Source organism: Nannobrachium achirus (genome assembly GCF_963921795.1).
Source record: "Nannobrachium achirus genome assembly, chromosome: 6".
NCBI lineage: Eukaryota > Metazoa > Chordata > Actinopteri > Myctophiformes > Myctophidae > Nannobrachium > Nannobrachium achirus.
Window position 1 is genome coordinate 38,915,138 of NC_137815.1, and position 16,037 is coordinate 38,931,174.

Sequence of the window (16,037 nt, forward strand, 5' to 3'; positions counted from 1 at the left end):
GAAAACATCTATTCAACAGATTCTACAAATATTAATTACACAAAAGGCTTTGGCAAAAGTCTTTGGCAGGCGCTTGTAAGGGAACTCTGTTTAGAAACATTGTCAATTGACAGATAAGTATTGATTTACCCTGGGCTAAAGGATTTTATAGATAGTATTTAGGCATATGTACTGTAGGTGAAATGTTCCAGATTTCCCTTTTAGGACAATTCACAAAACGCTAAATCCAAATCCCTTTATTTCATCATCTGACAGTAGGCTATGTGTGCAGAAGACATCCTATTAGACGTGTTAAAAAAAAGAAGGAAAACAGCATATAAACAAACCAACAATTACTTTAAGAATGCATAAGTATGCCCTCAGTATGTTTCTGTTCACAAAACAGAACTCCTCCCTATACATGTAATTACTACAATGCCTGTACCATTTCATAATTTCCCCAGGTATTTGGCATTTCTCCCAGACGTAAAACATATGATGGGTGTGACAACTAATCACATGCACACCGATATTCATGACAGTGATAAACAATGTATAATGCAGCAACTAACATAATAAATATGGCACAGTCTATGCTTCCACAAATAGCAAAAAAGGCTGTAGCTGGGAAATGGGGGTTCTATGGGGTCCTTGAAATTAAAAAGAATTGAGAACTACTGTAATATACTACATTTGTGGTGTAAGTTGGTAATGAAGACATTCCCAGCCTCGCCTCACACACATTGCAGCATTCCTAGTCATTATTTGGAAAACAGTTCTCCAGATATGTTGTCATTTGTCCCTCTGATCCAGATATAGTGCCGTTGATCAAAAGCAGTTCCCTACTCTAGGCTATAAGGGGTGCTATGCTAACTCTGGCATCTTATCGTCGTACTGCGGTGGCGGAGTGATGGGTTCGATCGTCACAGGATTCTGGGTCGGACTGCGGATGTGGAGCCGGAAGTCTTTCAGGTGCAGTTTGTCTGACTTGATCCTCCGTATCCGGAGGGGGCGAAGTATCCTGCTGGCCCGGCTGGCGCTGCGAGTGGAGCCGGTGTTGGCAGCAGCAGAAGGAGAGGCACCGTTTAGGGCATCGTCAACAGTCGGGCTGGCCGGGCTTGTTGCTGGTTCCACAGGAGGGGCACCGCCAGCAGGGTCGTTCCTGGGCTCTGCCCCCTCGTTTTCCACGGCGGCGATGATGTCCTCATACGATGGCAGCTGGGAGGTGCTATGCCGGAGGTTGCTCTCGCTGACCGGGTACTGACCGCTGCCAACGGCCTCCTCGTAGCTGGGGACGCTGTATGCAGCAGCAGGATTATCGTGCCTGAAACGGGACACACAAGACAAGAACCAGAAAGTAAGGAGTCTGAAGAAAAAAACAACCAGCTTCACAATCATCAGAATCAACTGTCTGTCAGAACGTGACAGTAGTACAACAGCAGAAGCTCAGGAGCTTGTATAAAATCATAACTATATATACACGTACAGTAGAACCCACATTGGCCACTCATTGGAGCAATGCATCTCCCATTGCATGTACAGTACTGTGTCTATTAAAGCAGGAGGTCTTTCCATAATTAAACAACATTTTAGGTTTGTTTTATTACAAACTTGGTTAAATAAAAAAATTTGGGGTTTCATACAAAATACTGTATCTTACTTATATAGATATTATAGATAACATAGTAACAGTAATGGTTATAAAACATAAATAGATAAACGTACAATACGGTGCCAATGTGAGGTCTACGTCTGATGAAAAAGAATCAGCACTCACGTCTCTTCATGATCAGTCACATCCGTCAGAGGGGTTCTTGCTGCAGCTGCTGCTGCCGTTTGCTGCCTTCTGTCTTCCTCTCGTCGCTTATTTCTCACCCCGAGACAAATGGACAGGATCAGCATGGCGACCCCTGCTCCGACAAGCACCAGGGCCACAGATGAGGTGTTTTTGCCATCTAGTTTGGTCCCATCATCCCCATCATCCCCTGGCACTGTCGTAAAGTTGCCCGGCGAAGGTGTGGCCTCTGCAGCTTCAATAGCCAAGGGTACCACGGTCCACACGATCATGACAATGCCCAGGGCAATGAGACCAACCCCTAAGGCGCACAGGGCATAATGGGACCCCGAGTTGCCAGTGTTGGAGGATCTGGATGCACGCTCCCTGTCCCCACATAGACCTCGGTTGGAACACATCCCTGCAGGACACAACCTGAGGAAAACAATGGAAAATGCACAGTAGCTTGTGAGACCCAAGAGAAGTCAACTCGACATTAAGCACATAACCCATTAAAACCTGAGGCTGATTTGACAAAATGCAAAAGTAGCCCCCCCCCCCCCCCAGCACACATAAATACATATACACACACCCCAAATAGAGGGGACTATTCTATTCTATTCTATAACACGTCGCATCACTACACGTTGTGGATTTAGATCAGCTATTTCTGTCATTTTAGTTTTTTAATTAAATGTTTTGCATACTGTAGATAGACATGCCCAAAATAGGGATGCCACTTGTACACAGCATCCATCTTTAAATGACGAACATTTAAATTAAAACAAACACTTCTCTATGACTATGTGTCTTGCTCACCTACTCTGAAATTGCCATCCGATGAGGGAATGGGATGGTGCGTCATTTTCTCAATCTAACCCAGTTTGATTCCTGCTTTTTGAGCGTTGGTCACAACGCTCCTATACGTGGCCGTGTGTGTGGGTCTGTCTGTCTCCGTCCGTCCGTCCGTCCGTGTCTGTATGTAGCCTGGCAGTACCTTTTGTGACCAGACTGACCACACATGTTAAGGGAGGGGCGCTGTTGTTCACACACACACACACACACACATGGATGGATGGATGGATGATGGATATATATATATACAGTATTTGTTTTGCTGTTGCGCAGCCTCCACGACCAACGCTCAGTTCACACGGGTGTGATTTTTTTCAGATGCATTAAAAACTGACTGACCTATAAAACATGGCATCTTGGTGCGTGCGCCTTCAAAGTGGTCATTCTGGTCAATGCTGCATCAATGTAGTACTTTAATTTGTGCACAAGGTGGCGAACTTGAAGTGCTACTGCACAACAGTGTGAGTGGTAGAAATGCACTCATCGAGATGTCACACCTATATTTATTATAGTATTTATGTTAAAGATGCGGTGCCATGATTATTTTCCCCCCTAAAACATGATTATCAGCTATAATGATTTTACTAGGAGGACTTTTTCCAAAAAGTGTACAGAAATTGTTAAAATGTTGTTTCTGTGGTCATTAAATATGCCTGGTTGTCAGTTGGGTGGTGACCCAGCTTAAGTTAGCCACACCCACAGTGTTGGGTGTATGGCAAAAGGGGTGGGGATGATTTTATGATGTCATTAAATCAGTGTTTTTCGATTGACTCAGAGGCTTTCAGCTTTCAGGAAGAAACCAAAAATACACAGGACAAATTTGCACATTATAGCCCCACCTGGTCTATTAGAGTAAAGTTAACTCAATAGACACAAACAAAACAGAAAAAGTTCAAAACTATGGCACTACCTCTTTAATAGTATTGTAAAATATTGTAGTTGACTGGTAGTGATTTTGCCGCCGATTTGCGTTTGTGTATCCAGGGCCAAGGCTATGGCCATCTACTTACTTACAACCGGAAAAAGATCAAAATAAAAAATGTACCCAAATCTACACTGGGTCTGGGTGTAATGAAAATCTGCTGATCCAGGAAACTGAGCGGTTTGAATTACGAATCTGATTCACAATAGTCTGGATATGTGCAGACACTCCTGTGCAGGACATGAAACTGAAAGACTAGATTTCAAAGCCAGTCTGAAAATCTTGTTTGGCATGGCTGAATAAATGTTAGGAAACGTATAATTGCTTCATGTATTTCCCAGAGAGCAGTTGCGAGTTTGCAAACTGCAAAGTATGAACAACAAGTATGGTGGAAGACAAGTCCTAACATGAAGGATGAGAACCGGAGAGACAGTTTCATTCAAATGAATGACACACTCAGCAAGAATGAAGTGACACAGAGCTTGACTATGACAGTATTAAAGAGGATGTTCAAAGTTAGTACTGGCAAAAAATAAAATGTCATGGTCAAAATGGCAAATATATATTTTGATCAATAATCAATAATGCATGGAATTGGGACCCAAATACATCATTAGCTAATAGTAAGCCACTTTTCTTGATAGTGTCTATCAAGAACGAGCACATCCTTCAAAGTAACAGAGCTACAGAAAAGAACACGGTGGACGCGTCCATTGAAGTTCAATAGAGAAGTGGTAGTGTTATATTCAGTTTTGGTCTCAGGTCAAGGTACCAAATCATGACATAAATAGTATACAATATGTGCTTTTTTCCCCTTCTTTTTTCATAAATGAATGCCTTTATACTTTGTCATATAAGCAGTGTACATAAATAGCTAAACTACAAGCTCACAATGCATTGATGCTTTGCGAGCTGTAGATCTGCAATTTGAAATATAGGTGTGCCAGGTTGAAAGTGGTATGTCTGTAGGTTTAATAAATATTTAACCAATGAAAAGTATAAACAAGAGCTTAGGTCTAAATAATTAACTACAATGTATCCATTGGACTACTTGCTATGGACATATGCTACATACAGTCAATGGAAAAGATGAGGAATCGTTCCTCATCTTCAGTCCATAAGCTGAATTACATCTGTCTTTAGATATCCTGAACTCCTACTGAATAACACACTTATACTCCCTCCATGACAACTTTGATCATCTGTCTTCGACAGTACAGAGTCCTATAACAACAGTGAGAATCCATTCTTGAAGCCAGATATCCGACGTTACACAAGTGATGAATGACTACTACTTACTGACAAACATAAACATGCTGTTCAAACAAAATAGGAACCTGTTTGTCGAGCAGGCTTTTAACCCTGTTCTCCAAACTGAACCAAGAGACTGATCATACAGTATCTTCAGAGTATAATTACAAGTAAGACTCCCTAATCGGGAGATAAGAGACCGTCAGGTCGCATGTATACACAAATTGGTCTGTCCATGTTGATGACATGACTTTAGAGATAATGTGTACCGCTTTGCGTGATTTTAGGGCAAAATCTGTAGGAGCAGTGCCCAAAAATGTGATATGAGAAGGGCAAAAGTGTGACGTGTGACTGACTGACAGACTGACTGACTGACAGCCGGTGGAGGTTTACATCAACTGTATTTCAGCATCTATATAAATGTAGTCGTGTACATTGTTTGTATATTGCCATCGCATAGATCTTACATGGGCAAGTGGCGGGCGGCCCCATCTTCACTTAATGTGGCCCGCAGGTCAATATCCGAATAGTGATATTAATTTCAGTTGTTCCAATTCCAAACTAGCCTAGTAAACTGACTCCTCCTGCCTTTTGATTTGAAAGGAGAGTCTGATTTACGAGGCTAGTTCCAAACATGCTAGTTTACAGGACCAGTTTTATTGAATCGCATTCAATTTTCCCATGCCCAATGTATTTTTTATTTAAGCTCAAAAAGTTATTATTACTAAATGCATTTGACATGTTTTGATTCTTAATTGATTATATTATTATAGGGCTGCAACTATTAATTATTTTCTTAGCAATTATTCTAGCGATTACTTTTTTCGATTAAATTATGAATCTTAAGTTTGTTTTGGTTTTTGCTCATTTCTTTATCTTTTGTACTGTATATCAATAAATCAACATGAACATTTTCCATAGCTGAATTGACTAAATCGATTAGTCTGATTAAGCAGATACATCTAACTATTAATTTACCGAATGTCTGTCTGTCCGCCATCTGCATGCTGACATCACTGATGATATTAACAGTGTTGCCACCATGGTAACAGCCTCATGCTGAAACAATGACCAAATAATGTCTGACATGAAGAAACAAGTGACCAAATTTACATCACTACAGTGCCCCAAATTTGGGGAATATGGATCACCATATATGGGCATAAAAGAAAGCCAGGCAGACAGAGATAAGAGATCTCCATATAATGTATGGGCATGAAAGGGACACAGATAGACAGACGATACAACAGGTACTGCACAAATGGACGTCAATGATGACTATTCTGCTCAACGGGCACTGGTCTGGGTTCTCCAACATTACTTCTGAAACTCCTACATTCAATCCCTCAGAGGCAACTGTGCACACCCCCAGGCACAGAACTAGTTTTTTATACGTTGTCTGTATTTTCACTATTTTTGGAACAGGGCTCAAAATGTCTCTTTTTGATCTCGAGCTGAAAATGTTTGGGAACCAGTCTGAACTACAACAATTTCTGGCATTTGCTGGTTGACCTCAATGGATGGAGGCTGCCTGGCAGGCTGCCATGTTGTGTTCTGCAGCACTTTCTAGATTCTGCACGTCTGAGTTATGGGGTAGGGTGTCCGGTGTCATGACAACATACCCTCATCCCAGACATTTGAATTATGCCAAAAGATGCATTCAGTCAAAATATGTTTGATGCAAAGCCAATACAACTCATCATTGAAGAAACACCATACCGAAGAATGGTGGCTGTGGTGTCATGCTTCTCTTCAGCTGGGCAAGATCCCTGTGAGGGCAGGTCACAGAATCTAATGGGTCACCAAATATAGTATAACAGCACAGTGTCCAAGAAATAGAAAAGAAGAAGTTGGCACTCTGCAAGGGCTTTAGGCTCAAATAAAAATGTAATCGCCAACTTTTTTCATTCAGCTCAGAATGCTGCTCCAAGCCAGGAGGCTAAGGTTACAGCATTTAAAAATATGTTTATGCAGGAGAGAGAGCAAGCACATGTATTAATCTGTATAGGCAGATTTAGGGAGGACCCTTTCATTGGATCTTTTCAGGGGCCCAGCCATTTGTTGTGTCAATTAGCTCTGATAGGCAACTTGTGACGGGCTGGGCACAATACCGCAGTTGTGTAATGCATACTGCGGTGTCGAGATCATAAACTCAATTACACTGCGATTATTTTTAAATTTAAATGCATTTAAATGTATTTACTTTTCTGTGTCACCGCCACTGAATACCGGACTCCTGTTCCCCAGGCGTGCTAACTAACCATTCAGCTTCCATAACCTCAATGGAAATGCAAGCCGGTTTGCGCAGGATCCATGAAAACACCAAGGTTCCAAGAACTAGAACGGAACCAACAGAGAAGTTATTTGGGTGGATAAGGGGCCAGAGTGACACTTCATCAAGCCGATGACTCCATGTCTCATGACAGAAGAGCATGCGTTTGTTAACTAATTAAATTGTGCAAAGGGAACTACAGCGTGTGGCTACTAACTTCTATCTGTATGATCTCAGTTTACTTTGGGGCTGGCACCTGCCGTAAAGATGTCTTTTGGATGTGCATGCCTTATCTTTGTAGTAGTAATAACTTGTTCCCACTCTTACACATAGACGTTTATCATGTTCTGTCACAATTATTAGTACCTTTGTGTTATTAGTACCTTGGTGTTCAAAGGTGCTCTACAGTAGGTCACTAGGTGTACTAAGCTAATAATTGTCTGCCATCCTGATGAAAATGCCTATGGTGTGTGACATGCACATAGTACACATGTTGTACGTACTACAAACTTGTAATTCATTCATTCATTCATTCATTCATAAGGGTTCCGGTTGGGGGTTTCTAATCTAAACATGGCCATTGGTCAGTCACCCTACATAAACAGTTTTGCTCTCTCCAATGTTATCTCCACAGTTCTAGAACAGAGCAGAATAACTTAAATAAACCCTATTAAATAATGACTGTTTCAACACTGTTCATATGTAGCTTCAAAAGCCTACTTCATGTCACTTGCCAGCTTGTATGTGGTGAGCTACCTAACTGACTACATTTCAGTTTCAAATGAAAGGGTACTCTTATTGTTGCGTGGCAAAAATAGCTCATCTACAAGCTCACAATGCCACACATTGTGAGCTTGTAGATCAGCTATTTTGTTGTATAATGGTTAAACTACACAGGATATCTCCTTGCGATTTAAAATAACTAGGAACTAGGAACCTTTTTGGAAAAATGTGCTAAAAGTCTGTATGTGCAAAGTAAAGTTAATTAAGACTTACTATTCACAAAAACATAATACTGTAATAAAAGCAAATGGTATTTCCACAAATTACAATTAGTTGGGCGCAATGGGTGGTGTGCAGACTTATGCAATCAGGGTGTTGTAGGTATTTTGTTTTGTTTATGTTCCTAATAAGACATTTTTTATTTTTTACATTTTTTAAGATCACATTAAAAGGTGGAACATGTCTGACATTGTTATTTCTGTCTTTACGTTTCAAAAACCTGCAATTTCACAGGGGCGTGTCTTTCTTTTTATCTACTGTTACTGTACCACTACCAACCAAAACATTGTGAATAATAATCATATAGAAATATTATATTGACTGAAACTTATTGTTGAATTTGACAAAATGTAGAAGCGCCTTTTTGGCAGCCATAATATTGACAAATACTAGGGCTGCCTGATGTCACATCCTGTACAGGTGTTACCAATTATGTTAATCAAGGTTGTGTTGCATTCATTGTCAAGCAGTAACCTCGCCTACCAGGCTTACTCCCGGGAGAGAGCCTGGTGTTTGTTCACAACAGACCGTTTGTTTTCCGCCTAAAGCACGGAAACCACTAGAAGAAGCGGCGTCGCTTTGATTTGGTTCCCTCCGTTTGTTTCCCCAATCCCTTTTAAAATGCTGGAGTAGCCTACGTAGTCTTGCCAGTAGCTACGAGTTGGATTAAAAGATGCATATACCAAACGAATTTTTCGAAAGCAAAACTACGCCTCATCAAGGTGTTTATTAGGTCGGCCCTAAAAGTATGTCCTTGGGTGCAGGGGAATATTTTGGGTTAAAACTGAATCCGGTTGATAGTTCCGGCCAAAGTGTAGTCCGTCTAGGACTACAACATGACGCAAAGTGGTTTCCGCTCCCGACCGGATCAAACCCCGTAAAGTGAAGTGATCCCAGACTAGTCAAGCAGTCATGTTGGCTGGCTCACTGGAAAGAGTCCTGTACTACAGGGTGTAACATTAGCCTACCATTTATGTCAATATGGCTGCCATGAAAAAATATTATTGTGATTTATTAGTTTTGTCAAAAGTAATCATAGTAAATTGACAATTACAACCAAACATAGCTACGTACTGGATGCCTTTGTGGGCAGCCCAGCCAAGCAATTCCACATGATATTGCTGTTCAGGCTCAGCCCAGTCAGCCACGTTGTTTTGATTCAGAAAATCTCAAATGTGCTTAAAGTGCACATGGTCCATTCAGAGTTGGAAAGCCCCCAATAGTAGACTCAGCGCTCAGAGTCACCATCCGGTCAAAAGTGACATGGCTGGCCAACTCCTCCAAGGTGTTTTAATCCTTCATTCACATTCTACTTTCTTCTAAAGGTCGTATACTCAGTCATAGGTCATCGTGGCATAAAGTCACTAATGTTTAACAAAGAAAGGGCTAGAGCAAATGTGACTACAAATGTTAGCTTTGTCCTCAAATGTAAGATTGTATAAACAAACCATTTATAAGGCCCGTTTCCTCCCCACACGATTCAGTAAGCGTAAACAGTTAACGCACACAATCGTAACGTTCTCCGTATGGATACATGTTCTTGTGATAACTGCAAACTCTGGTAAAAGTTTCCACGACCATAAGTCCACAACTATTAAAATCGTGTGGAAAATCTTCGCCTGCTTAGATTTTAAAACAAGTTTAAGAAGTATCTTGGAAGTTGGAAGGAGAGGAACAGCCCTGATAACAACCCGCTGTAGTTTCAAGTGGCACCACTTATAGTTTACAGCAAAGCACACACAAAAGGTCTCTGCTCGGTTTGTGCGCTTTGCTGTGCGTTTTGTGCGCAATTACTGTAGGTGTCGTGTACTTTTCAATAACATAAACACTACCAAAATGTCATGGTAAATATCAAAACGCGACCTTACCTTTTCTCCCGCAAAGATCACCGCCCTAGGAAGGACTTCCCTCTATTCGATGGGTGGTTACCTGAAACATGCAGGTGTTTTCAGGAAGATGACACAGAGGGAACTATTCAGACTTATCGCGCAAATAATGACAAACAACAGTGTACACAAACAATATGTCCACTATAAATGTGTTGACGTGCAGGATCGCAGGGAGTGGAGGCTGTTCATACAGTGCCAAGTTTGTCCCCCACTTGTAGAATGTAAAGAAAATATTAGACAGGAACTTTGTCCGCCTGGACTGGAGTGAAGCCACCGCCCCCCCACCAGTTGTAAAGTGTGAGTGCGTGAGCAGGGATTCCCCCATGGTCCTAGTGCTGGTGACTCTTCAGCCAGTTTCTTAAATGTAGGCCTACATAACATAATATGTACAGATCCATCTAAAAATATCAATATTGTATTGTGTAAAAAAAAAAAAAAAAAAAGCAGCAGATGCCATAGCAGCCCAAATCATCACTGACTGCGGAAGCTTCACACTGCATGGGCTTCAAGCAACTCTGACTTCAGAAGGTTGACATTTCTCTATTATAAATCCTTGTTTTGAGTGGTCTCGTGTATAATATTTTTCAGATATGGATCTTTGATTTCCATGAGCTGTATGCCATAAAAATCAAAATTAAAACCAAAAAGGGGTTTGAATATTTCGCTGCATGCGCAATGTATCTAGAATATGAAAATGTTGACTGTTATATTACAGAAGAAAATGAACTTTTACACAATATTCGATATATATTTTTAGAGGGATCTGTATGTGATCATTGTTCTGTTCTATAATGTATGTGCCTTATAATCAATGCCAGGACTTTATTTTCAGCACTTATCTAAAATATGAATGTGTTTAGTTGTTTTCTCAACAATATGGTAGTTTACATTACACTATTCTTTAATAAACAAAACCTTTCTGAAACCTTTCTTCCTGCCTGATAGTGAGTGATATGCCTAATATAATGAAGGCAAATAGGCCACACACACACACACACACACAGACAGACAGACAGACAGACAGACAGACAGACAGACAGACAGACAGACAGACAGACAGACAGACAGACAGACAGACAGACAGACACTCTCACAGAGAAAAAACACAAAGTATGTTTCATAATTAGTAGTAGGCCTACTTTCCCACTATTTGTCATAAATATGGCAAAGCATTAGTGGTTAACATAATTCCATCAGGGCAGTGAATGAATAGTCAAACAAGTTTGAACCAGTCTAATCTTCCCGCTTTTACTTTACCTATACCTTCACCTTACACTTGCAAGTTGACAAACCTGTTTAGTTCTGTGAGGATTTAGTGTGCAAAGAGAAATTGCATGTTTTGTGTTCCTATGCAGTTTGTGTTCCTATGGCTCACATTTTCTTCAAAATCCTACATTGCTTCTATAACAAGTAATTGGATCTAACACAATTCACTTAATAGGTTGACAATACTTCTTAGATATGCTGTAAATTGTAGTATTGCCATTTTGGCCATTGCCAATACAATGTTTATAATAACCTGATCAATGCAGTGAAACTGCAGTGCATTTGGGTCAGTTTAACCATTGCTCACGTGCAGAAACATTTAGTGTATGATGATAATCTGTTTAGGTAATATTCTGCTAACACTAGCTCTTGAATATTCAGAACAAGTGCAATGTTTAAATGCTGGAGTGTACAGGCATATCATTGGCTTCACTGGTAGGCCTACAGTCCTGCGTGGTAGAATTTGCAGTCGTGATTTGCTGAGAAAATCTTTACAGAAATGATAATAAATCGTCCTTGTACATTCTAAGTTACTTTATACTCCTTGGACACATTATGTGGTATTTGACTGAAGGCAAAGCTCTGCTACGGTATTCGGAGTATTCCACTCCAGTGTTGTGTTAACCAGAGGCCAGCTACCTCTTGTCGATGTAACCATGACAAGCCTTGTGCCACACCTTACATCTAATGGGTCTGAAGAGGCGGAGGACATCTGTAACTGATTTTAGGTCTGAAAAGCTCCTTTCCTACATGATCCCTCCCATCACACATGAGAGCTGAGGATGACTTGCTTGAGGTGCAGAAAACAGAGCTGTCTGGACAGAGTAGCAGCTTGATAACCAGTGGTGGAGAGTAACTAATTACATTTACTCAAGTACTGTACTTTTACTTTACTTAAGTATTTTCCAATTTTCACCTACATCTCAGGCTATTTTCAAAAAAGAAAATCCATACATTTTAGACATGAGACATAATAACTTGTGAAACAGGACGTTCTGTTACTTTGTACTTTTAAAAAAAAACTTTTGGTACATTTTGATTACCGGACTTTCACTCCTAACAGTGTTTCTATATTGCAGTATTGATACTTTTACTTAAAGAATGCGACTCCGAGTACCTTTTTCCGCCACTGCTGATAACTATGGAGACAGAAGCACATCATCATCCCACTCACTCTGCAGTATCTCCAGCAGCATCATTTGTTGACTGACTCAGGAGGCTTCTTTGTGCAGCTTCTGTGATGTTACATGACCTGAATTTTTGAAGGTTCAATTGCAGGGTCGAGCAGTGGCTCAGCAGGCAGACCGTCCGCCTGAGAGCCATAGGTATCATCCTCCTAGTTCGATCCCAATGAGCAGGTGGTGTCTTGCGTTGTGTGTGAATGTAAATAAACCTTGTACAGTGCTTTGGATAAAATGTGCTATGATGACCATCTACAAAATAAATGTTGAATTTCTTTGAAGAACATTTTAATAGTGAAATATACTGTACGTATGTACATACTGTAGATACACTGAAAATAACTATACATTTAATTAAGAGCTCACAGGACTGGTTTCACAAACAAAGGTGAAAAGTACAGAATTGATATATATATATATTTTTTTTTAACTCACATTAGACACTAGCCTATTAACTAGATCATTGTAGTTTCCAGGTTATAGTGAAGCAGGACCCTATAAAAGGCATTTGGATGTACACATTTTAACATTGTTGTGTCAGTATCTACAAAAGCTTTAAAAAAAAATGCAAAAATAGCAGATCTACAAACCCACATCTCATTGTGATGCGATGAAGTACCACAAAGTACAGGGAATGTGGTTAAGAAAATGTCGACCTCTGTTTCTTTACACAAATTGTACCCTGGGCACAGTTTGACTTCCCCTCGACTCAGTCCGGTGATTAGGTTACATGCTTTATATAGAGGCAATCTGTCAGTAGGAAACAACAATGTCATTCACACAGTGCTTCAGACGTTGGTGAGTTCGACACTGTTGTAGGTGTACATGGGGCTTCTCTTGGTCCTTGGCACAACTTGCACTCTGGCCTCTCTAGGCAGAGATCCACAGCTGCCATGGAAACCCAGGCCTCGCTCCACTGATTGGCTGTTTGAATGCAACCTCAAAGGACTCTGGAAGAATTGAAAGTCAAGAGTGAACAATCCCAGAAAAACAAATGAACACATATATATATATAGGCCCTATATCTTTCATTCAGAGCAGCATTGTATAAAGCAATGGTTCTCAAAGTGGAGTCCAAAGACTCCCAGGGTTCATTCATTGAGGGGTTCTAAATTGACCCTTACAAGTCTGTAACTCAGACAGTATACAAATGGAACCAAATGGGCCCTAAATGAAAAGGTTTGAGAACCTCTGGTATAAAGCAATGACACATACTGTACTGTAGCATCATTTGAAACACGCACTGCAGTCTCCTTGCTATTAAATCAATAAATGCCAGGTTGCTTGTGAAAATAATAACACACCCTGCTAGATCTTCTCCTCAAAGACTCCCGCTCCATGATGTAATGGTTTGCAACGGCAGGGGAATGACAGGAGGAACTTGACGTCTCACTGTTCTGCTCATCACAGCTGGGAAAGTAAACCATCAAAAGAAGTTCATCACTCAGTGTAGTTTACATTTGTTTTGTTTTGTGAGTTATTTTTTTCTGTCTTGTCTTGCCATTATTGATGCTTACAAATGTAGAGAGACAGGAAACAGGGAGAGAGTCAGGAAGGGTCGATGGGCAAGGAGGGCCACAAGCTTATGAGAAACAACTAAAATAAAACCTTAAACCTGGCGTTTTAAGGTCAGTTGCGAGCATTAGCGCAAGACGAGGATAAAGGAAATCATTAAAGGGAAAACATTAAATTAACTTCTGAAAAGCCTAATAGGCCTTAAAACCTGATGAAAACAGTTGTGTGCATTAGCGCAAGATTAGATGAGGATAAAGGAAATCATTAAATGGAAAACATTAAATTAACTTCTGAAAAGTCTTCTAGGCCTACACTAGCCTACTAGTAAAACTAGTGGAACCGCGATCTTGCCACACGTGAATAATTGTGGTTGTAATTAAACAATAACACAGACAATATAAATCCTTAGTCTAATAATGGGAAGAAGGGGTTATCATCATGGCCCCAAATAACTTTTAAATATATTACAATTGGCGACGAGTCTCTTACGAAATCGGTAAGAGTGCCTGTCAATACATAAAGCTATATTATAACCTCTCCATCATTGGTAATAGTCAGTGGTGTGTGTTCCCCACACTCCCACGCCCCCACCATTGCGCTCAGGTTCACCGGGAAAACCGCGGTCGCGGCCCAGTAACTGAACAGGGGTCTCGCTGTTTGCCAGGTATCAGATCCTATGTGGTATGCACCTTAATCACTTGGCTATCAGCGCCCTACTGTTGTTGGTATTTATAATGTTACCTAAACGTTATTTAACGATGTTGTGTGAATGTACAACACTCAAATAAGATAGTAATGGAAATTGTTAACCAATTAAGCCCTATTTTATATTCAGTCGTATAAAAAAATAGCAGATCTACTCACAACACGTTGTGACACATTGTTTGCTATTTTAGTTATTTTTTGAGCAGTGCTCCTGTAAGGAGCAAACCGCTCCTACTGTACATCTGACTTTGTCCGTTTGTCCCATGTCTGTTTGTACTCCCAGGGTCACATTGGCCAAGCTTCGTGGGACACTTAATGAAATAAACTTCACACTAGGTGTGATTGATGATGGGTGTGAAGGACCTGCCTCAATAGGGACAACATGATTAATGTGGTTAAGGTCTAATGTCTAAGCTAATGTTTATTATACCGTATATATATTTGTGTGACACATCTCAACACTATGCTACCATTTTACCAAATGATTTAGGCTATGATTATAATAATGAAGTGTGCTGATTCTTATAATGTACCTTGAAGCTATGGAGAGGGATTTCATCTCTTCATACAGGTGTCGATGCAGCATGTGTTTGTTACTGGGGATTCCCAGGGCCCTGGCCATAGCTTCTGCATCAAAGGAGGCATCCATAGCCAGCATAGCTCCATGGATTCCTTTGCCTTGAAGACCATCTGCATACTCCTGAAGATCAAGCACAGTGGACATGATGTTTTATTCCCAACTAATTATCGCGTGTCCATATCGCTACCCAGCAATGACTGATATTTGGTGAGTGAGTGACATGGGCGTATGGCAAAGATAGGCGTAAGCCACGGTGAGATGATAGATTATAGTCTCTGAATCTATACTAGTGAGTGAAAAAGTAGTGGGCGCATATGAGGTCAGGTTAGTTATCATCTGAGGTGAGCTAACTTACAATTAATTAAATCTGTAAAACCAAGGAGATGGTTGTGGATTTTTGTAAGCTATGGCAGAGAATTGTCCTTGAGGGACACCAGTGGAGAGGGTGAGCAGTTCTATGTGCAACCTTGTGCTGCGCGCACTTAACTGTGAATCAGCACCGTATCACAAGACCACACGCTTAAGGGGTGTGGGAAGCGCATGCAATCATACAGAGATATTCACTTACTAGTAGTGGATACTAGTACAGATGGGTCTTACGTTGCTTCAGATATCAAATCAATATCTGTACACCTACTTTTTGCATTTTAATGGTTGAAATTGTACCCATCATTTTCCAATGCAAGTAAAGCAAACCTAATAACAAGGCCTTGAATTTCGTCATTTTAGGCGCAAGGCCATTTGGCCTTTGGTATTGTCCATTCTGTGAGGGCACAAAAGCCAAACACCAGGGCAGGAAGGCCATCAAATAAAACAAGATTTTAGTCCATTGAAAGAATGTGTTGC

General features: G+C 40.6%; 1 protein-coding gene across 1 annotated transcript; it reads right to left on the minus strand.

Annotated features, from left to right (window-relative positions):
- Positions 1-397: 397 nt before the first annotated feature.
- On the minus strand, positions 398-2,172 carry tmem51b (transmembrane protein 51b; the record flags this gene model as incomplete). The annotated part of the gene is made up of 2 exons (XM_080728211.1): positions 398-1,303; positions 1,757-2,172. 2 exons carry the CDS (start codon positions 2,170-2,172, stop codon positions 844-846), a joined length of 876 nt encoding a protein of 291 aa, XP_080584337.1. The 3' UTR covers positions 398-843.
- Between the last annotated feature and the right edge of the window lie 13,865 nt (positions 2,173-16,037).